Source organism: Aulonocara stuartgranti (assembly GCF_965226115.1).
Source record: "Aulonocara stuartgranti genome assembly, chromosome: 23".
Classification (NCBI taxonomy): Eukaryota; Metazoa; Chordata; class Actinopteri; order Cichliformes; family Cichlidae; genus Aulonocara; species Aulonocara stuartgranti.
This window is the reverse complement of record NC_138958.1, coordinates 13,446,797-13,470,843: the sequence shown is the minus strand read 5'-3', so window position 1 is coordinate 13,470,843 and position 24,047 is coordinate 13,446,797. Positions and strand designations below refer to the sequence as shown.

Below are 24,047 nucleotides of genomic sequence, written 5' to 3'. Positions count from 1 at the left end.
GATCCTCATCCAGCAATTTTGTGCGTGTTGACCTTTAATCTGGAACATAACCTGCTCCGGTTCACAGCATACAGTAGGTTACCATGGTGATTATACCTCTGAAAGAAGTGAACCACCTTCATAGTACAGGAAAGCCAGGATTAACCTTAAAGGTACCTGGATTAGACAATAGCTTCTGGACAGAAACATGAATCCACTGCAAATGTGCCGTAAACCTTCGTTCCCTCTAACGGCCAACAGGGGGCAACTCCTCTGGATGTAAAACAAAGTACGACTGTAGAGACGATTGTGAGAAAATGACCCTTCGTCTCGCTTGATTTTTACCTCGGTGAACTTTTTTCCTAATTTTCCAAGTTTAATGTCTTCTTTAAAAAAGCATTATTTATATTTTTGTAAGTTACTTTCCTATTCTGAGTAAAAAATATATTAGAGCTCTGTGTATTTTAGGACCCGGCTATTTTATGCTCATTGATAATGTGGTGCCCTTTGCTACTGGGTCACTTTCATCCACCATCCTACATTTACCAGTGGGTGATGTAATCCTGGCTACATCCGTCTGCTGTACATGTACGTCAGGAGCTGGTACCAGGTTATCGTGGCCAACAAGGCAACTTAAATGTTTAATGCCAGGGGATGTAATAATCTGTGTCAGGTCAGCACTGACCTTTTGTACAGTCACGGTACAGTTCTTGCTTAAGAGGAGGAGTCATGGATTAGAAGCACTTGTGCTATTTACGGAAGCCAAGCGAGGGGCAGCCAATCAGACGAAAGTGGGCATCTAGCGAGCAGGACTTAAGAGACAAGAACTTAAAAATATGTTGTTGGGGTTTTTTTTTTTAACATACGATGCACTGAGGGCTCCATCAGCATTTAACAAACAGAATCAATGTAGAAATGGATACTGATGTTGCTCTCTACCTGCTTGGTGTCCCCGTAAAGATTTCATGAAGTGATAATATATCAGTGTTGTGTTAACAGCTTGTTTAGCAACATACAACACAAGACATGCTGTTTTAAAATCCTTTACTAACTTTTGTAAATTCATGCATTTTTAAAGCTCCTCGTCAGAACGTTAGGGCTTCCTTTTTGGGAAACATTGCAAACAGTTTCACAAATCTAGTGAACTGGATATGTAGACATGAATTTAGTAGTACATTCCTGTCATTGCGTCACCCTCCACTCATTGCATAACTGCTAGCTTCCCAGAAATGTTCCTTCTTTACTCGGTGACCAGAAGGGAAACAGAAGTAAAACGCTGGCTCTTGGCATGAGTGTGCAGCTCTCGGTTTGGGAAGCCCAACGCAAGGCCCGTGTTTAATTTCACGTGACAAGCGTGGCCTCCACAGCGTGGCCCTTTGTGTCGAGGAATAGCCACGACGAGAATCTTTCTTTTTCTTTTCTTTTTTGGGCCGTGGTTCCCCAAAGCCACCTAACCTCTTTACTTCCCGATTTACAGACAATGGGTGCACGTGTAGAACAGAAGAACTTTCGGTCATGTGACAGGACCTAGAATCTCACTGCACTTTTCATATCCTCATCAGTTCTATTGTTAGACAGACCTTCTTCCGCTAAAGGCATTTGCAAGTTCAAAGGTTTGTTCTGTAAAACTCACTGAGAGTGTCCGATAAGATTTCTCAGAATGCCCCCTCTATATTTAGTAAATGTAGTTTTCTAGATTTTGTCTACTCTTCATGTTTGAGTGATGAAATAGTTAACCTTCGAGTGACTTCAAATGTGGCAACATTTACAGGCATCAGCCCTAGTGTATATTTTTATGTTCACAGTTAAACCTTTCATAGTTTTTACAGAAATTGTGCCATTGGTATGATAAGTATGATAATGAAAGCTGTGTTTGGATTATAAATCTCAAAATATTTGAGTGTTTATGCACAAAATATTTGAAATATGACACACCCACAAACCAGATGAGTTGAGACTTGGTTTGAAACAGAAGGATGGATGTAATAAAGGATGAAGTTTATCTAAATAAATAGAACTTTACGGTATTTTTTATTTCAGTTTTGTATTAAAATGGTTGAAAACCACAGTTAATGTCATGAGAACGTTTTAGAATATCTTCCGTAAATATTGAAACAGGTTCAACAGTCTATGTGAAGAGCACCACAAAGATCACAACGATCGCAATGATTTAGCCTTTTGGTCGCTTTTTCCTCATTTCTTTGCCTCCCTAAACCGTGACTCGCACATGGAAGCACAAGGCCTGATGGCTGCACCGAAAGCCTGTAAACATTTGCCGATGTGCCCGGCTGTCAGATGATAATCACGGGTTCTTAGATTGAGGGGCTGCACAACGTGAAGTTTGGCGAATACTGGGAGAGCCGACGGTCAAGAAATCATTCGTTTATTTATTAAATCAAGAAAAATGTCAAAGCTTTTCTTAGTTTTAGCCTCTCAGAATGATTTGCTGCTTTTTCTCTGGGATTTCGTGTCACACAAAAGCAATTTAAACTTGAGTTTAGAGATGTCCTTGTTGTACACGTACAGACAGAATGATTAATAGATTAATTCGCTAATGAAAAGAGCCATTAGTTGCACCTCTGCTTGAACCGTGCAGTGAAACTCTGTAAGCTTTGTGCTAATGGCAAACAGTCAGTAAAGGTCACAATGTTGCAGATTGTTCTGAGCTTATTTCTGTTGTTCTTGGTTGTTTTTCACAGGAAGTTTGCTCCTCGCTGCTGTGTGTGCTCTGAGCCTATAATGCCGGCACCGGGCCAGGAGGAGACCGTTCGTATTGTGGCCCTGGACCGTGACTTCCATGTGCAGTGCTACCGCTGTGAGGTACGAGCTCTGTGTGTTTACCAATCCCGTGTGTGTGTGTGTGTGTGTCCTCTATAATTAGCAGTGATGGTTCTGAATAATGTTGCACGGCTCCAGGTGACAGTCATTACTGCATAAAGGTATAAGGCATAACGTACACACCGATCCCCCGAGTCACCTTTTCAGCGAGACGAGTGAATCATCCTTCTCTTACCTGCCTCGAAATAGCTTCCCGTCTCTCCTCTGCAAAGTTCACGGACTTACATAGAAACCAATCTGTCAGGCGCCGCTCGCCTGCTTGATAAGCGGCGCTGAGACGTTACGTGCCCGGCTAAAAGAGAAGTAACGTGTCACATTGTCAAAGAGCTGCACCAGCGTGAGCACAGACATAAAGGTCAAAGCAAAGCAGAGCAGATTAGTTCAGCTGAAGGGGCTCAACAAGAGAAGAATTTTGTCACCAGGGAGCAATGAGTAGATGGAGTTCTGAGTGTGTGTGTGTGTGTGTCTGTGTGTGTGTGTCGGGGAGAGAAAGGAAGGTTGGGTGTAAGCCAGTGTCACAGACAATGGAAAAATAATGCCATAGCATTGTGTGTATCTGTACATTCTGTTTGTTTCTTGGCATGTAAAGAGCGCACACCTCACCACATCTTACCACAACACACAGAAACCAGCTGAAGGCTGCAGTCAGACAACAGAGCTGCACACTAACAGAGCAACATTTGGCATCCCCGGGTTCACGCCGCACGCTTACGGCCCGACTTGGATCGTAGGGAGTCCCTTTTGCATGTCGTGCACGGAATTTGAATGTTTATTCCCACTGAGCATTTAGCATACTTCACAAAATCCTGACACAAAAGCTTGCATGTTGTCCTCCTCGACAGTTTAGTTCTGTGAGCTCAACCAATAGGAGGGCAGTTGCTCAGCTGTGTACACCTGTAAACACGAGCGGAACAGAAGAGGAGTGAAGCTGGTGGTGCAACTCAGGACGAGCTGTGAAATGGCGCTGACAGATCGGTATCGCGCACACTGCTCCAGTTGCCATCGTCAGTTTACATTCTTTTCCTGGATGTCGGCGGTGCCTTCTGCTCAGTGACATCACGCGCATCGTGAAAGAGGTCAAGCGTGAATGACCGAGAAGCAATGTGTAGTTTGTCATGTCTCCAAGTCACAAAAAGGCACAGTTTCACGACTTTATGATTGCCTGATGTGACACAGGGACACACATCATGTGAGCCTGACAACACTGTGTGATAACCGCTGTAACAGAATGTAAAACGATGGTTAATTAAACCGAATAACTGAAAATGAATAGCAAAAATGAGATAATAATGTTGTGTACTGATTATTAGCTATGATATAACTTGTGTTTTAATCATAAATGCGTGCCATAAAAATTAGTTTATAATTAGACGTGTTATGTATTCCTTTTTTTAACTAGAGCATCATTTTTACAGTAGGCAGATAATGTTCACAGATGAAAAAAGAACTATAGATTAAAACTGAATAACAATAATTGTACCAATTATTAAGAGTGGTGTTACCTAATGTTGTAGCATAACAGGAATCTTCAACAGGCGATTTTCAAGTAAGCCTCACAGAGCAGAGCGAGCAGTAAGAACACAAACACAGTCATCTCTCAGGTATTTGTGAGCTTCATGATTAAGAGTGCGTCTGCTCCCAGACTGGATCAATCAGAGCGGAGCTCAGCAGTAACTCGGTGTTACTTTGCTTTGAAAAGGGCCAAACAAGAGCTTAGGCATATTGAAAAAGAACACGCGGAGTCTACAAAATCTCCAAGAATTAACAAGATGTGATACATGAATCAGCCAAGTGCTTCAAAAAGGAAACGATAATCAAAGAATCAACCACAAAAGTCTCTGTCAGGCTGCGCTGCTTTGAGCTAAAAAGGCTAACGCGCTCACAGTGACAAAGCAAACAGGCTTACCATTTTTTTCTGTCTCATTGCTAACTACCACTTCATAAGAATATATATGTCAATATGACATAAACTAAAGGCGCTAGAGTGGAATGTTTTCCTGTTTGATTCGTTTGAGGCGTTAAACTGCATGCTCAATAATCCTGGTAAGGAATTCTCAGAAAGTTGATTTTCTTCATCTGGATGCAACATTTCATCACTCATCAAAGTGACTTCTTCAGCCTTGTAAACATATTACCTTTCTTCAGAATCAGAATCAGAAACTTTATTGTCATTGTCATGAGAACAACGAAATTAAGAATGGTCCCCGATCATTGCATCATCCCTAGCAATATCAAAATATAAATAAAACAATAAAATTCAATAAATAAAATAGATAGAATACTTAAAATACTAATAAGATATAACAGTAAAACATTCACATACATTCCCACACACATGCTTCAGACCGTGCATAGATTAACACAAGAGTGGCGTGATGGACATTTTTTTGTAGTATTCAGATGTGTTATTGCAGTTGGATAACAGCTGTGTTTGAGTCTATTAGTCCTTGCTCTGATTGCCCTGTACCGTCTGCCTGAGGGCAACAGTTCGAACAGGGAGTGGCCAGGATGTGAGGTGTCTTTTATGATGTTTTGGGCCTTTTTAAAACAGTGGGCGTTGTGTAGAACTTCCAGTGTGGGGAGAGGGCAGCCAGTGATCTTTTGGGCGGTGTTAATGATCCCTTGGAGTGCTTTCCTCTGAGCCCCTGTGCAGCTAGTGTACCAGATGCATATGCAGTAAGTTAGAACACTCTCAATGGTGGCTCTGTAGAAGGACACCAGCAGTTTCTGTGTGATGTTATTCCTCCTGAGAATTCTCAGGAAGTACAGTCTCTGTTGGGCCTTTTTCAGCAGCTCGGAGGTGTTCACACTCCAGGAAAGGTTCTCCTCTATATTGACTCCCAGGAAGCTGAAGCTTGCCACCCTTTCTACACAGTCCCCATTTATGAATAGTGGTTGGATCTCTGCCTTTTTCCTTCTGAAGTCTATTATGAGTTCTTTGGTTTTTGAAGTGTTGAGGAGGAGGTTATTGGCCTTACACCATGACGTCAGCTGCTCCACCTCGTCTCTGTACGTAGACTCGTCTCCCTTGGAAATGAGCCCCACCACTGTGGTGTCATCTGCAAATTTCACAAAGATGTTGCTGTGGTGGCGAGGAGTGCAGTCGTGTGTGTAGAGAGAGTAGAGCAGTGGACTGAGCACACAGCCCTGGGGTGAGCCAGTGCTGAGACTCAGGGCTGAGGATGTGTGATGGCCAACTCTGACTCTCTGTCTACGGCCCGAGAGGAAGCTATTGATCCACATGCAGGTGCTGTATGGAAGCCCCAGGTCTTGTAGCTTGGCCACCAGTTTGTGTGGAAGGATGGTGTTAAAAGCTGAGCAGTAATCCACGAAGAGCATCCGCACATAGCTACCATGCTCTTCCAGGTGAGTTAATGCAGCATGGAGTGCTGTGGCTACAGCGTCTTCCGTGGATCGGTTTGCTCTGTAGGCAAACTGGTGTGGATCCAGGCTGCGGGGCAGGGCTGCTGTGATGTGTCTGCGGACCAGCTTCTCAAAGCATTTCATTACCACTGGGGTGAGTGCCACCGGTCTGTAGTCATTCAGGCCGGTGATGTGGGGCTTCTTAGGCAAGGGGACTATGGTGGAGGACTTCAGGCAGAGTGGGACAGTCGCCTGTGCGAGGGATTTGTTGAAAATCCTGGTGAAGATCCCAGCCAGCTGTCCTGCACAATCCCTCAATATTCGACCTGGCACACCATCAGGACCCGCCGCCTTCCTCGGGTTAACAGCCTGCAGCATGCGCCTCACCTCGTGCTCTTCCAGGGTGAGGGTGGTGCTGCTATGGGTGGCGTGTTGCTGCTGTGGCTCCAATACCTCCGGTACCCTGGTCTCAAAGCGGGCAAAGAAGATATTCAGCTCCTCTGCCAGCTCCAGGTCACCGTCCGCAGCTCCGAGATTGATCTTATAGTTGGTTAGGTGCTGGATGCCTTGCCACACCTGCCGGCTGGTATTACTCTTCAAATGGTCCTCGATCCTCCTCCTATAGTCCCCCTTTGCCTCTCTGATGCCACTCTTATGAAGTCATGCAATTTGGTTACATGCTCCTTTCGTTGCCATCTTTTTAGTTTATCTAAAAAGATGTAAAATTCCATAAAAGCTGTTCGAATAAATTTGGATCTATTGAGCTTTTCCTAAATTTCCTACGCTCCATAAATCTCCATAAGTACTTATAATCCCTGTGAACCAAACACACACTCACTGTTGGGAATGTTGCATTACGTCATTGAGTGGGAATAACCCTAATATGGACGTCTCAGGCACGGAAGCTCCGCCCACAAGTTCAAGAGGGGCAGCCAATCAGAAAAAAGTGGTTTAAAGGGGAGCAGGCTAAAACTGCTTTTTTTTTCACACAAAATTGAGTTTTACTATGAATGAGGATTATTTCTTATTGTAAAAGCTTCAAAAATAAAAATATTTTCTCCACTCAAATCATTCTCACTGTAAGTAAAAACACAAGAGCACACTTTGCATTAATACCCGTGACAAAGAAAGGAGCCGGAACACAGAGAAATAGACAAATATCTGATGCTTCCACTCCTGAAAGAGACGAGCTGGAATACATTTATATTAGAATCTGTAAAAGAGGACACACATTTTGCAATCATACTTAGAAAAATTGTTCTGCTTGAAACACTTTTACAAGGGGGGAAAAAAAGTCCGAATTTAAATCCTTGAAAGATTGGGAGTTAAGCCCAACTGTGTCTGAGTACTAACCAGTTGTTTCCATTCAGACTCACCAACTGGCAGAGAACCGTAGCACAGGCTTTTCTGCAGAGAAGCTCCCGTAACGTGACACTGGCTGAGCTTTTAGATAGCAGTAAATGTGTCGTTTAGAGCCTGAGTGCAGAGAGGAGGGTGAATGTGTCTGACCGGTGAGCGTGGATAATGACCCCGTTTGTGTTTGTGGACTAACGGACTATCTGTGTCCTGCAGGACTGCGGCTCCCTACTCTCGGAGGGGGATAACCAGGGCTGCTACCCGCTGGATGGACACGTGCTCTGCAAAAACTGTAACACCAGCCGCATCCAGGCCCTCACCGCCAAGGCCACCACTGACCTCTAAACAGCTAAACTGTGATAACCCGGCCCTCGCTCGCTCTTTTGGTTTCTTGCAAACATCCACAAAAGCCTGCATTCCTCATTTACATATATATGGCTCTATATAAATGTTCACCTTAAGTAACAAAACATACTGTGGCATCACATTCACACGCTCACATATAATTATTTACTCTGTACGATCACTGCAGAAGAGTTTTTCTTATTTAAAGTTTTCTTCCTGTAGCTTAACATAAAGAGAGGAAGACATGGGAAGCAACTGCTCTTCCTCAGTCTGAAGGTTTAAAAAAAAAAGGATCTCTAAAGCTCACTGAAAGAGGGTTTAGTTATAATTATATTATATTGCATTATTTTATTGTAAAAATGCTAAGCTAGCTGGTTCATCATTTAACTCTAAGCCATAGAGCTTTTACGCATTTCCTACAATTTTTGCACTGCTACTTTAAATCTAAATCCGTCTCCAATATACATCACCACCCCTGTTATCCTCCTGTTATCGTATTTATCACCAGCACATATCTTTTAGCTAGGTTGCACGTGCATGCACGGGCCCATAATGTTCCTCTCCGACTTCTTTTTCTGATCTAAAACACGAGCAGGACGTGCAAAATGTTTAATATGTTTACTGTGCAGGTGAAGTTGTGGATGGATGTCAGTGTGCGCGTGTGTGACTGTAGCTTTAGCAGTATTTTTAGGAAAAACTTGTTTGTTTTTCTGCAGGACAAATCAGAGTACAGTACACAAAATGGGATGAAATTACCCAACGAAGGCTTTCAAAACAGCTCTGCATAACTCCAAAAAGCGAATCTAAACTGCCATGTTTGTATGTATTTCCACGTTATTTAGAGTAAACTGCTCTGTACTGCAGGAATGATAAACAGTTATTTCTGCTGTTGAGAACAAAAAAACCACACCTCCTTTTTAGCACAATATTTTCCTTTCAGCTGGATATTCTTTCATGCATATGGTTGATTATTTTCCATTTTGGCCTGAGCAGCACAATCATATAAACACAACCTTTGTGTTGAGTTTAATTCTTGTTTTTGTTTTTTTTCAGTGTATAATTGTGTAACTTGCCCCTTTTTAACGACCATAGACAAAAGCAGTGATTGTTCTTTAAGCAGTCTCACAGAAATAAAGAATATTCCATGCCTATGCAATTTTTAATGTTAATTGCATCGACACTTTATGAGAAATTTTATGATTTAAGGAAATATTTTACATGTACAGATGTGATCATAAGTGTCCTTATTGTAACCCTGTAATCAAACTGTGTGTCTCTGTGCGTCTCTGTGCTTTATGTCAGTGCTGATTGTTTCATTAACGCTCATCTTTTATATTTGCTGTTTGTTTCAAAGTTGATGGACAAAGAAGGGACCGTGAGAGTTTCCCAAAAATAACTGATTATGTTATTTGCTCGATCCAAGAGCGATGGACCAGAAGCTTTAGAGCTTAATCTGAGGGTTCATTCCGAAGTTACAGCAGTACTAGGTGAGTTTAACGTACCTTGTGGAGTATGACTTTACTGTTTATCGCAAAAAACGACAATCAAAACACAATAAAGACGTCAGGCAAAGAAAACGGCTTCAAAAAAAGACCACAAAGAAGCACACAGTGTCTACACCGAGATACAGAGTGACACAAAACAACTGCAAAGACAAAGAAGACCACAGAGAGGCACACAATGATGGCACAGATATGCAAACATTCCAGCAAAATTATATAAGACAAGTATAAAGACTGTAAAGAGGAAAACAAAATGGCTTGGCTCCAAAGAAATTGAAAGTAAAAATTGTAAGTAACTACAAAGAAACTACATAAACCCTAAAAAAAATAGAAATGGTGAAAAAATGCCTTAAAAAAGACCAAGAGATAAACAAAAATTAAAAATGAAAAGAAAACTGTTTCCCCACCCAACCAAAAAACTGAAACATGCAACATGGTAAATGGCCTGTATTTATATAGCGCTTTACTAGTCCCTAAGGACCCCAAAGTGCTTTACATATCCAGTCATCCACCCATTCACACACTGGTGATGGCAAGCTACATTGTAGCCACAGCCACCCTGGGGCGCACTGACAGAGGCGAGGCTGCCGGACACTGGCGCCACCAGGCCCTCTGACCACCACCAGTAGGCAACGGGTGAAGTGTCTTGCCCAAGGACACAACGACCGAGACTGTCCGAGCCGGGGCTCGAACCGGCAACCTTCTGATTACAAGGCGAATGCCCAACTCTTGAGCCACGATCGCCCCAACATGACAAAACAAATAAAAAGAATTTTTTTAAAAAAGACATAAAACGACAACATGAAGTGAAAAATTTCCAACAAGAAGCAACAAAAAGACAAAAAAAAAAAAGCTGTAACGAGATGTAGCGTGACGACAAAGTGACAGAAAACTGCTAAAAAGACGAGACGAGAAAAATCCAAGCAGATGCACATGACCACAAACACGTAAAATGACAACAGAGAAATCCAAAGCGCAGCTCTGCAGCCACAAAAACAGTGACGACCAGCTACAAGCTAGCAGAACATGAGGTTCATACGAACATTCAGCTGTTTTGTCAGAAGAACAAAAGTGAAACTTTATGTTGATTTGTTCTTAGAAAATCTCCACATGGTACTTTGAAACTACAAGTAACTACAAGTTGCAATGCTTTGCTAGTTTATTAGCTGGAGCTAACCGAGGCGCATTATTCCCGAGGCTCGATCAGAGAAGTTCATTCTAACTTTAAGAGAATTCGTCTCCTCTTTCCTGTTTTCCTTACACAACATTTAGTCCTGTTTATTGCCTCTGATCTCTATTTACTACATCAGATGTAATCAGTGCGTCCTGTTACAGCAGAGTTTCAACCAGGGTATCGCGTTGTAAAGACGACTGTGCTAATAAGGTGAACGAAGAATTCACCAAACCTTTACTGTCGCAGATTTTCTTTTTTTTTGCTTGTTTATTTGTTTGTTTTTTAACTTAAAAATTGACTAAGCTTTCTATTTGGAATTGAGCGGGGTATTTAAAGTTGAGAAGGTGGAAGCTGGTTAGGCAGTTTACATTTGGTACTAGCTCACATGCCTGCAGCAGGAACGGAGCGAGGGCTGGTTCTCTGAAAAGGTTAGGCAACATAAACTTCACGTCCTCAGGACATTTTCCATCAATATTTGGAGCGCATTGCTGTACGCAAAAGGTCCATCGGTCATATACAAACCCCCCCCCCCAAAATACAGTATTTTTACAGTTCAGTAAGCAGCGAGTGCACTGCTTCAACTAAAAACCTGTAATCTGTCCTAAAGATCTTTAAAAATGTCTCCACGGTGTCGCTGAACTGTTTAGAAGCAACGTCTACAGTCATCTTGAGTATCGCAGCTTAATTAGTTAGGCGGTGATTAAGAGAACTAAAGCTGGGACAGTCGGGTCTGTTCTTCTGTCTAGTAACTGGAGATTTATTCTCCTGTTTTTTTACTTCTAATACTTTGGGAAAATATACCACAATGAGACTACAGCTGGGATTCATGCTGCGTTAGCATGTCACTTTATCTGTGGCCCTTGTTTGGATAATCAGGCGTCAGTATTAAAGATGCACTGAGACTTTTACACGTGAAACAGCAGCTGACCTGCAGCTCGTCGGCAGTGGACGTGGCAGCTGTGCATTTCTCCCACGGCCTTCTGTTCTGAGTCAGGCTGCAGTTAGTTAAACATTTTAGTTTCAGCCTCTGTTTGCTGTACTTTACTGTAACAGCTGCTACTCCATTCATATTTTAGGAATATTTGAAAACAGAAAATACACATCTATAATAAAATTGGGCTGTGTAGAAAATATGATGCATGCCTCGACAGCGTTCAGTAAGTGGATGTTACAGACGTCAACAAATCCGCCAAAGCAAACTTCCCAACGTGACAGCAGTTCAGCGTAAAATCAGGAATTCTTTCAGATCTTCGGTGCATGTAGGGGTTGAAGTGACAGTAGATACCTTCCTGCCACTCCTTCCCTCGCACCGCTGTCACAAAGACTGGATTGCCCTCCATTTAAGAATCATCCACTGTCGCGAAGCTAATGAGTACGCAGGTTTGGGTTGGTGGTATTTCTACTTTGTAAGAATGCCGTCTGAGGTTCGTTCTCGCTCCCCCTCGTCGCCTTCTCTGCCTCCGTCGAACAGCGGAGCTCTTGTTTTGCCAGGAGGTTTCCAGAGTTATTCCAGCTGTGGCACAGACCACCGTGTCAGCTGCTCATGAAAATCCGCTGATGGCTACCAGGAAAACAAAATTACTGCCGCCCTGTTTTAATTTAGCGCTATCAAACTTTTGCTTTACCAGGAGATTTTGTAACCTCTGGCACACAGAAGGAACCAGTCTGCAGTGTTGGTGTTATTATTCTACAGACATCTACATTTTTCAATAAATCTTTACATCAAAATTTCTCTGTTGATGATCTAATGATGTCTTTAACACCTGATTAAGTAGCAGTGAAAGGTGCAGATAATCAACACCAGACTGTGCCGTTCCCGTCATTTCTTGGAGCATTTTAGCATCTTTGGGCTCGTTGTTTTGAGCTGAAGATGCTAAAATGCAGTACTTTCATGTTCTCAGCCAGCAGCGCGGTTTCTGTGAAGTAGCTTGGATAAAAACCATTTCACTTTTCCAACAAGTCACTCTGGGGCGTCTAGCTGCAAAATACCACAAGACTTCATTCAGGAAACCAAAACAGCTAAAAGGCAAATGAATGTTGGACTTCCATTTGCCTGGAATCTGACTCCAAACTGCACTGCACTCGTCCATCACTGTCGTTTGCTATTTTCCTCAACAGAAGAAGAAGCTGTATTATCTAGATAAGGCCTTTACATTAAAAGGATGTAATGCACTCACAAAGCAGTAAACAAATAATATGACTAGTTATGAATGATTTCAAGTTGGTTTATTAGCACATGTTTTCTGCTCAGCATACCCTGGTCTGGTCCATGTGCACAGGTAAATCTCTGCTGATGCGCTGAAGCTGTGTCAAACTCATGTATTGGTTATTTTTATGGTTGGTCTTTGAACATGTTACGCTTCCTTTCATTGGAGCACATATGATGCAAATCCTCTCATAAAGAAAACTGTTTCATAAGTGAATTTGTTCGCGTTGTCTGCCGTCGTAGCCCCGCCTGTAAAGTGCCTTCGGCTGAGCAGTATTGAATCACCTTACTCTGACTGTGTATTTCATGTTTCCTCTTTCACCTCAAAGAACTTCACTTCTTTACCTGTTTTTTTTTTTTTTTTACCAAAGTAAATAAAGACTATCCCCTTTGTAGATGTCTCCATCAGGTGCTTAAGGCTGCAGCCGCTCCCGAGTTTTAACTCACCTCGTATAGCCTGAGCCGCTATTTTGAGTAAAGCATCTGTTCTTGATCTTCTGAAGGGACTTGATGTAGTCTTTTTGTTTTTTTCTTTCTTCCTTCAATAAAAGCTTTGCAATAGCAACACGTCTCTGTGTCTTGCTTCCTTTTGCTGTGTTTTGTTTAATTATATGAAAAATCTTAAACCTCTATCTCTGATTCGGGCCCGTCCACCCCCTCCCCCGCCGCCGGTTAACACTTGGCCTTTCGGCTCCTGGTCCGGTGGATTGCCCAGGTAATGAGCTCGTTCTCTCTGTCTTCTCCTCGTGCCACCTGTTGGTGACTTCCTCTGCACTGTACCTGCAGATGAAAGAGATTTATCCCCAACAAGTAAAAGCCGTGACTACTTGAATCACTCTCTCTTCAGTAGCAGCTAATGCACCTGCTTACATGTCTCCCCAAACAGTCCTTAGCTGGAATCACCAGCCTAAAAGAAATCTTACATTTGCAACACTCTTTTGTGTATAACTGAGACTGTGGTTTAATTACACCAGCACTGTGTCACAGTCTCTCTCTTTTTTTTTTTAGGGACACAATCAGCAAATGCACTCGACTATGAAGTATGCTCACTGCTGGGATCAACTTGATGGAGTTGTTAGAATAATTTAAAGACCTGTTTTTTTCTCTTCTTTTTAAACTGCCACCTTTCCAGGACCCGCTTGATTTAATCCTTTCCATTTGTCATCTTTACTTGTGAGTTGCAGATCAGCAGTAAGTCGCTGAGCACTTTATTCCCTTCTTGCAGACTGCAAAATTGAAATGGTACGAACGAGGCGATCCGCCTGCAACACTAGAAGGCCCTCACGCGGGGTTTCTTCTGGTCATTGACGACTGATGTACATGAGAATGTGAAAGCAAACAGAGGCTGTTTATCCACAGCTGGCCTGATGCTGACAGTAAATACTGCGGTTATATCATCGGATTGTTTGCACTCCAGCTCCTGACGCGAGCTGTAAACTGGAGAGTACTCACTCATCCCCCCCCCCTTCCTATGCTAGCAAACTGAAGAATTTGACATGCCAGCAGTGTGGAGATTTCCTCGTAATTTTTTCCTAAATATGCTGCAGGCGATCCTGTGTGTGTGGGTGTGTGTGTGTGTGTCTGAGGGGGAACGAAGGCCCCCCCAGCAGTTTAACCGAGGACTTGCTTTACTGCACATAAATCTGGTGTTTACAAACAAATTGATGAGTGATGGGCCCTCCAGCCAACATGATGTACCCTCCAATTTCTTCTTCTGCATAAGAAATCCGGCGTCAAGTCTCTGGGGGCCAGCTCCAGCATTTTTGAATGTCTTCTTCTAATACGCAGAATTATGCCCTGATTTATTTACCGGGAAGCAGAGATGAGCATGAGGGAGCAAAATGGGCCGCTATCACGCATAATCTTGCACACTCTCGATTTAAATGAAGCTGTCATATGGTCAGATTTACATAACATTACAATGTGGGCCGACATCACAGCGCTCTGAGCTTAATGTTATTAGCTTTAAAGTGAATTCCCACTGTGCATTTGCATCAAGAGCATTGATTTTGTGTGTCCTTGACTTGGCTAAAGGCAGTGATGTAATCACTGAGTCAGTGTTGCTCTGGGTAAAACTTCGACAGATCACTCTGAGACACAAATCCGAGCTGTCCCAGTGTGCACGCTGAAGGAAACCGTTATTAGTGCCTCTTGATCTGTAACTGGCTGCGAGCATCCAAGGACTGGCCAAGGTGGTCACTGGGTGCGAGGGCGCCGGCCAACTTTGTGTGAAGAGAAGCTGCAATTATTGGAGTTGTTTAAAAGTCTCTATTAAAGCCACGGAAAATATCAAAGCAAACTTTTTCCCTGTTGATGTGCCTGTTTTGTACAGCAAAAGCCTGACTATTGCATGACTCATTCATGAGTGAACAATAAGCATCTTAAGTGCCATTATCCGTGCGGCAGAGTTTCTAAAACAACTGCAATCATGTAAAATGGAAACGTCTCCTCTGGCGGTAGCTCTGTTGTACAAGCATCACTCAGACTCGTTTATATCTCCTCTGTTTGTTTCCTCTAATGCTCGGCTACTGAGCAATACCGCGCTCCAGACTGGAGTCTTTTTGTTAATCCATTAACATTTAATACTGCTCACCAAATGTAATTTTAAGACAAAAAAAGGTTCGATAAACTACTTGTGTGCTGTAAAACAAGAAGTTAGGCTGATTAGAGCGATTTATCATGAAGTTAATAGCTTCATCATAGACTGTATGTAAAAGATGATGTAGCTGTAGCTGTTTTGAAGCTTTGGTATTAGCTTTATGGCAGATTGGAGTGAAGCCAGGGCTAGCTTGCTTGGGTTACCAAGTTTCATCTGAGGTAGATGCTAGCAAATTGGCACTAAACAACAGACTAATGAAATCTTTGCGTATCACTCACCAAGACTGGAGCTCAGACGTCTTCGATGGGCTGTTAGTACAATTAACGGGACAACAGCCGTATTATTGGTTAGATAATTGCATTAAAAACAGTCCAGATGTCCAGTCCAGGCAGTGAATCAGCCTAGAAGACAATCCCACACTCAGAACGGCCCTGCCCATTCTAAACATAAAAAAACAAATGTTTAAGCATCATTCACCTTTTTGGTGTAGATCAATCTCAGGAGTTAACATTGCCCTGGTTCCCACCTTATACTCTATATGAAAAGTTATCATCCTGATGCAAAGAGTTGGGGTTTTTTGTTATTGTCTAATATCAGCTTTTTGAAACCAACCGTCACCAGCAGGGGGCGGGACACTACATGCTCATAGAGCAGTGACTCATCAGTCACATGACAGGCCGCCCTGCAGCATGCCCTGTGTTACCCTCATTTTTGACTCTAATAATAATAATAATAATAATAATATTGTTTTAAGAGCATGTTCTCCACCTGGTGTTTTCTCCGGGTACCGCGGCTTCCTCCCGTAAGCGCAGTTAGTAGACTACGTGTGAATGACTGTCTTTTTCTCTGTGTTAGCCCTACAACACAACTGGTGACCTGTACCTGAATCTTGCCCTGTGGCAGCTGGGATAGTCTCCAGGCCTACATGACCCTGATTGAATAAGAGGAAGAAAATGAATGGTTAGCTGTTGTATTTACCAAGACTCGCATCCAGAGAATGAAATCATGATCACCATCAGATCAACTGAGCACGTTTGAAGGGCACTGAGAGACTTTTCCTACAGAAGAGTCGCCCCCTGGTGGCTAATAGGGGAAAAAATATTAAAAGATTTCGGGCACTTCAGAAAATGGCTTCAAGGTAAGAAAATATCATCCAGCTTCCACATAATGCCTATGTGTGTTCCCAGACTTTTATTACCCAGTTCCATTAGCACACATTAAATTTCCTGCTGTGTGTGTTGCGGAATTTGAAATTTTCAGGGCTAAAAAACACATTTTACTGCTGTCATAAACTGGACTAAACACATTGAAACACTTGGACATTTAAAGATCCTGGGGCAAAGTCAGATTTTTGATTATCGCAGTTCTACGACAAACTCTGAGCATCAACATTAGGGTTACTGGGTTAAAATATGAAAATCCTTTTAAAATAGCGGAATTACAGATGAGCTAGAAGATGAGCCTGGTATTAAAATTTGGGTAAAAAGAAGACAAAATGAACCTCTATATGATAAGAAAGTTCATTGAAATTATGATGTATTCCATGATCCTGATGCTCAGACCTCAAAATCATGATTGCAAAACACCCCTGATTTTGTCTGTGGATTCTGGCACCTTGAGTGCATGTAAAGTGAATTTGGTTGTGGTTTTTAATAGAACATAAATGTGTTTGTCAGCCTAGAAACTTTCATGTTTATATCTCCTGTACTTGGTTAGTTCTGATGAGTTGTGAGGGCTCAGAAATGCTGAAATTTCAACCCACTGGTTATTTTACTTTAAGGACCTTTGCTCAGAGAATGGCAATATGAAGATAAAATTTTACACGACTTATTTAAATATGCAAAAGCTATTGTAAAAAGAAACTCGGCTGATTCTTAATCTTTTCAGATTTGGTTCATTTTATACGGAATGACCCAATCTTTGCAAAACCCTTCCCAAGCTTGACCTGTATCTCTACTGTGTGCACGCTGAGACACAAACGACAGGTAATAGAGCCGCAGAGGCAGCGTCTTTAAAATAAATGCTTAGAAAACATTTAAAACTTGGACTTCAGTGTGCAGTCCACCCACTAGAGATTATGTTCTGATCCAGAGGTTACAGCGGCATTGCTTTCATCAATTTAGAGCCTTCTTTTTTTGCCACTTTTAATTACAGCTCTTGCAAATCAAGCCAATAATGCAAGGACAAGGGTCAACTCATTAATATGTACTTAATGCTGTGTTACCCCAAGGCTTTTATCGCCATACATTATATATTGGATTCGTTTTTTATTATTCTCATCCAAATGTAGTTTCAGTCTCTTCTCACTGTTTTAGCTGCTCACCAATTTCTGATTTTATAGGGTGGAAAATGAAGTTGACCTCTTGACCTCACAGTACACGGCAACAAAAGCAGAGAGGTTCTCCTTTAAATGTAGTCTGACCTTATTGACTGCAGCTGAGAGCATGCCAGGATTTTCTGTTATCACTTTAAACCCGAACATGAAATCAGAGCCGTGAACCTGCTCCTTTTGTTTAATTCGCAATGTATTTTTTCTAGTATGAAAAGGTAATGATGCAGCTGCTGCTTGTTGGCCTGTGCCGCTCAATCACCCAACCCTCGCAGTCTGTCAGGCTCGAGCTGAACCCACCGAGTCGAATCCATTTATATGCAGCGCAGAGGGAAGCGTTCAGATCCGGATAAATCCTCAGACTTTACTGACTTAATGTAGGTGCGTTTCTCCAGCTCCACTGAAAGGTAAAGCAGTTCTCATGATTTAAGGCGCTCTTTGAGCTGTCACCTCTTGACCTGAGGGTAAGCGGCAGAGAGGCGTCTGTGGATTTAATGCAAAACCTTGTGTCTCGGTGTGAACTTTCATTCTCACACTAAAGCGGGCCGACTGATTAAGCCAGCTGACGAAATCTGAATGCTGGAACAGTGGACGCAAAATGAAAACCACTTTCTTGTTTCCTTGACGGTGGGATCGTTGAGTGCTACCAATTATACTTTAAACTCCACAGATAAGATTTTAATAGGTACGGAGCTGAACGTTTCCATGTGAACCAGGCGTGCTTTTTGTGCTTACAAACAGGAGTGTGTCATATCAGGTAACGACTTCACGAGGGGAAAAGATTTCGGTAGCGTATAGGTCGGTGCTTCCTACCTATTTTTGTCTGATGTACCCCCACGTAGATGACGTCACCTTTATCCAAACCACCAGTCACGTTCCTGATATGTTCATCTTAGTCAGAGGCGATGATTACATCTGGCCAGAAAAGCTGCTGCTGTTGGAGGATGTTCTGAATTCAGGTGATTTTTTTTTTTTTTTTTTTTTTTATGTATATACGTATAGACTCCAAGAATAAAATATGAAGCTAAAAATGAGCAACATAGCCGTCCTTTAACCATTTTTGTGTGTTTCAGCCACTACTCATCACCTCAGCTACTCTTCTAGCTACTTGCCCCCCCACCGCCAGTTCATTAAGTACACCCCTGAAATTGAATGTGATGCAAAACAACAGCTCAGCTATAAATTTCTACTTTTAATGACATTCTTCATTTTTACATAAAGGGTGTTTGTCATGTACTCGCACTAAAATGTTCCTAATATTTTGCCCTCCTTATGTATGTTAATTTGAAACACAAAATATTAGAACTTCTAATAGAAAACTGTTAAACTGGTTTATTTTAACAACAATTTGTTTAAATACGTGATACTAACAATCCACTTATTGCTATTAGTGAATTAATGCTGCTAAAGCTAATTTTATGCATCAGCTGAACCTTAGCTAGCCATCCTAAATGTTTTTGCTAGCCCACTGTCTCGTTTTCATGCATTCCAAGTGACACAAATTTAAACATATAAAATTGTATAACACTGTGCTGCCAGCATAATTACTTTTTTCATAATTATCATTGTTTTATCATTTTTTAAAATTATTATTATTGTTATTACACAGTCTTTCCATATAAGCCTAATAAGCTGCAGAAGTAAATCCCAGGGTAGGTGTAGCATTGGTTCATGTTTGTAACTTTTTTTAAAATTTCATGAGTTTTAAAGCAGATTTCTTTTTTTAGTGGACGGTGTGTTAAATACTCACATTTGTTGATGTTATCTAAACCAGCTCAAGTCAACTCTGGAAATTCAAATGAGCAAATTTTAATCTTTTTTTTTTTTTCCTTTGTTTAAGTCTTACACGTTTGCCTGTTGTAAGCTGCCAGAGAAGTTACGCTTACTCTGGCTCACGAGCTTTTGGTGAACGTGTGTTTGAGGCGCCTGACTCCTCTCAGAAATCAGACCGTGCTGCAAACTTCAGACGTCAGAGTTTAACCGTTAAGCCCAAATGATGAAACGAGATGCCTCTTGATCACTCCTGCCTCATTTTTGTATTAGAATTTCTCTCTTAACATATCACCCATGTGATAATCACACTTTAACAAGATAACATCAAATTCTAAAATTATCTCAGTTGCCAGCTCCCAAGCTAATGCCTTTCTTTCAGCTATAGAAAACCTTTCCCGTCTTTGTAGTATGAACTTGTGTAGACATCCTCTTTTTTTTTTTCCATCTAAGAGGCTTTTAAAGTACAATATATGGACTGTGCATGAAGCTTGCACGAAGACGGACTAGTATATCTTATTTGGATGCAGTCCTTTCATGGGAATATTGAATAAGAGTCTTGCAAGCCTGTCACACAGCCAGATTAAGAATTAACAAGTGTACAGTATCCATCTGTTATTTCCAGTAAAGCTTAATAATGTGAATTTTTACCAAAGTAAATGTTTAAATCAATGAAAGATTGAACAGCTTTGATGAATGCGCAGCCACAGAAATACCCAAGACATGTCTGTATGTTTTGCAAAATTCAAATTAGAGGGTGAAGGGTAGAGAGAAATTGGCTATACCCATGTGGCCTCAATAACTTACACTGCTAGGAAAAAAGAATAGGTTTTTTTTTTTAAATCCCAGGACTGAGAATTATTTGATCACACATAATAAGTCCAGCCACAAATGCTATTAAAACTTAAAACTGGGATTCTTTGGACACAGAACAAAGGCAGTGGAAACACAAGTGATAAATTATTCACATCAAACCAGTCGCCCCTCCCTCCCTCCCTCAACACGGTTTTGCTCAGACACTCCAAACTCATCCAGCTCCTCCTCCTTGGCTTGAATTACTGAAGCCTTCAGATGTCTGAACTTCTGCACCTCAAATCTCTCATAAAATTCATACGTCGGTTCCTTCACTGTGTCTCAGCTGTGAGCTGGTGCTGCTTTGTGCCATTTGTTGCTGCAGTGTGGTCAGGAGCTTTGTATGTTTTTGGTATTGTTGGGTTGATGCGCAGCTCAAACCCTACAAGCTTCCAGGTTGCTTTCACTACAGTCCACCTCTTTGGGCCACAGTGAAATATTTAGTAAAACATATTCCACTGACTTCACTGATCTTTTTTCATGCAGCTTAAAGTTTCCACTAATTTATTTGAATATTTGAACATCTACTTGATGGTTTGGCCCCAATTTATTTTCAGTTTGGCACAAAATCCTTTTTTGTAATTTGAATCATTGTGACTTTAGAGATTTTCTTTGACTCAGGTTCAGTGGTTCTAAAACTTTTTTCTGGCGCTCCTCATTTCACAAGCTTCAAATAAGCTTCAAAGAAGATTGTGAAATGGGAAAGCTCCTTTTTTAATTAACAATTTAAAAAGGATCCAAGTTGAAGTTTAGCTAAATAAAGTTTGACCTGATACTATTTACTATCTTATTTCAGTTTTTCTATTTAACATCTCTCTGCAAAGGTTGGATATTTTACATTGCTCTTCCTTATATGAACACAAGAGGTCACATACTAGACTTCTTCTTCTTGGGCAATGCATCCACCTCCAGCTAACTAAACTAAAAACAGTCATTTTCCTCTGAATTAAGATGTTTTTGTTTTTTTTAATTATTATTTTAACTTAGCTGTGCTTCATGCAGCAAAGCCAGGAAGTTCACTAACATGCTCAAACTGCCCTGCATCATACACGTCTTATTTATAAGGTCTAACCAAAAGGTTCTGCCCAGTCACATGTTTAAGGCCACCTTCTTGTGGAACTTTGGACCATTTACAGGTTGCTCCAGCATCCTATAATGTCTCCTTGCACTCACAGATGTGATCCCTTCCACTGTGTCCAAGCGGAGATCATCTTCTTTTTCTTGAAGTGAACAAAATCACAGCAAAGCAAATGACAGAGAAAGAACTGCCTGGGTGCCCAGAAAAACTTCGGGCTGTACTTTAAACTTGTGATGGTCTCACCCTGGGAGACGAATTCACGGTGCACAACCTGATGAATATAGAATAAGAAAGGACATGAATACTGCTGGTCATGCTCCTGTCTTTATGAACCGCCTTTGGGCTTGGACATTGTGGACTTCTGTGTTGGCACTCTAGACTCATCACTGGCTTTTCTTCACGTTAAATTTGGGTCTTTTTGAAACAACTTAAAGCCTGCTCTCTTTACAAGTTTGCGATCTGTGACGTAATCAGATTACGTCTTAAAATCGAGAAAACGGCCACACTGGAAGATGTGTGGAGACTTTGAACCCCAAATCTGTTAGTCTGTTGTAAAATTTCCCATCTCTCCCTCCAGCATGTCACTGCAGCCTGCTGCTTTTAAACCTCTCACCACCCCAGCATCCACCAGCACCCAGTAAGCTCCATCTCCCTGTCAGAAATACTCAGTTGTTGATGAACTGTGAGCCTAAAAACCACTGACTAATTAAATTTTGCTGCTGTAATTCATCATTTCAAATGTATTTTATATAATTATACAACAAAATATAATTTTATAAAAAAAATTGGCTTATTTTGCAATTCTCCTCTTATTAAACACCACCTAAACCTCTTGTTTTCCAAATATGAATATACTTACATATATAGCACAATAATATATTCTTTTTTTTCCAGGTCTGTATTTGCATAACTTACTTAGGAAAAGTATATTTCAACTTAACATTGATTTATCCATGTCTGACCGTAGTGTAACGACACATTTAAAGCACATGAATTAAGCTGCTCCATTAACCTGCTCTTAACACTCTTCCTGTATCCTCTGTGAGGCCGAGGTCTCCGGTTGCTCAGATGCTCCTGAATGCGTGATTGAAACTAACGGTGTTTTGTTCAGGCTCAACCATCTGTGATTAAGGGGATTTGAGACGGATTTTGTGGATTACCACAGCAACATTTGTGTGTAAACAGCTGAATGTCACAGGTTGTGTGTGCTATCATGACTGAGTCCATTCACAGAGTGGATTAAGGGAAAAAGCATCCACGCAGTGCCACCGTGCACCCCACCAAACAGCTCCCGTAAAATGTGAAATGCACATTTCCTGTTGAGCTGCTTGGTTTGCTGCAGCTGCAGGAAGTCGTCAGTGGGTGTAAAAAAGCAGCAGGAGCGACCGTGAACTGAATAAATTAAGGATAGATGCAACATACGTATTTTTCTAGTGAAGTGTGAGAAAAGCATGTAGTGTTGTGTCATTGACCGAGAGAAAATCAAACGAAGAGAAATGACTCGAGCAAAGAATCCAATGTAAACAGTAGCGTGTCTTTGTCTCTTTGAGCTTTTACTTCTTCCCTCAGTTTTGTGTGTTTTATGGTGTAATCAACATTATTGATCGGGTCTCCAAGGCTTCGTGTAAGCTGTGCAGTGATTGAACCGCAGTTCAGCAGTCGAGCTCTCCTTCACTGTTCTCTCTCGAACTGAAAATCTGCTTACTTTAAGAAATCCCAAACACCAGTTCTCCAACGTTTAATGCAACAAGTAAGGAAATAAAATGTATTTATGTAGCACTTTTTTAACAAAGGAGGCATCAATAAAGACCAGACAGTGATGAGCCCAATAGGCATCAAGAACCCAGGAAAACAACACAAATGGCCGTCTGAGCAGGTCAGCTTTAAACTGCTCCGTCAAACTACACCTGCCCAGATTATCACTCGTGATAGCCGCCCCCGCAGCAGAACTGTGCTGTTAACACACTTCCTTTAGTTCATGTGGACAACAGAAAGAAAATAGTTCCTACAATCGCTCACAACTGAAACATTGTTAAAACTTCAATTTCCAAAAAGACAGAACAGAAAGAAAATACTTCTGCATGAAACTTCTCACAACAAGTTTGTTTTTTGTGCTTTTGTTTTTTAGTAACTGTGTCATAATTCCAGGAAAGAGGTATCATTGAACGATTAGTTTTTAGGATGAGCTGGCATGAAGACAACATCAACAGTCAAAAAGAGTTTAGATACTCGTAGACTGCTCTTAAATTAATAAGAGTTTTATGGTTTGATTTTCATGTTTTTAGTATTCTGATTTTACCCACTAGTTTTCAGAAGCCAATCTGTATTTTTACATTTAGATGAACAGCAATATAACACACACAGCGATGAAATATCATGCGCTGAAATAAGATTTTGTTGACGTTAGAGGGGAAATCGAGAATCTGTGCAGATATAAAGTGGCTGAGATAATTTGGTGATATTAAGGCTTTTGCTTTTTATACTTCATGCATATCTTGACGTTCTGGTTAGAGGTCAGTATGACCACCTGCCCTCGCAGCCCTTTGAAATGTTTCAAATGCTTGCATCTGTTCATCTTTCATTTTTGTGTGTACTCCAGCCAAGGAGCTATAGCCAACTGCGGTAAAACTACTTTTGACCCTATCAGATGTCTCGT

The 24,047-nt window shown here is 41.4% G+C and overlaps 1 protein-coding gene and 1 long non-coding RNA gene across 3 annotated transcripts in view; one reads left to right on the top strand and one right to left on the bottom strand.

Moving 5' to 3' along the window:
* The window catches only part of lpp (LIM domain containing preferred translocation partner in lipoma), a 189,795-nt gene extending 176,467 nt beyond the window's left edge, over nucleotides 1–13,328 (top strand). For both annotated transcript variants that reach the window (XM_082523210.1, XM_082523211.1), the window contains 2 exons: nucleotides 2,679–2,799; nucleotides 7,753–13,328. In XM_082523210.1, the coding sequence (XP_082379336.1) occupies nucleotides 2,679–2,799; nucleotides 7,753–7,881 (250 nt within the window). In that variant the 3' untranslated portion in view covers nucleotides 7,882–13,328. The remainder of the gene's footprint in view (nucleotides 1–2,678; nucleotides 2,800–7,752) is intronic.
* A 537-nt stretch (nucleotides 13,329–13,865) lies between these two features.
* LOC309699949 lies at nucleotides 13,866–16,494 on the bottom strand. Its single transcript, XR_014274536.1, has 3 exons — nucleotides 15,889–16,494; nucleotides 15,641–15,802; nucleotides 13,866–15,002 (listed from the first exon to the last, which is right to left on the bottom strand). It is a non-coding gene; the product is annotated as an uncharacterized lncRNA (long non-coding RNA).
* Nucleotides 16,495–24,047: the final 7,553 nt, after the last annotated feature.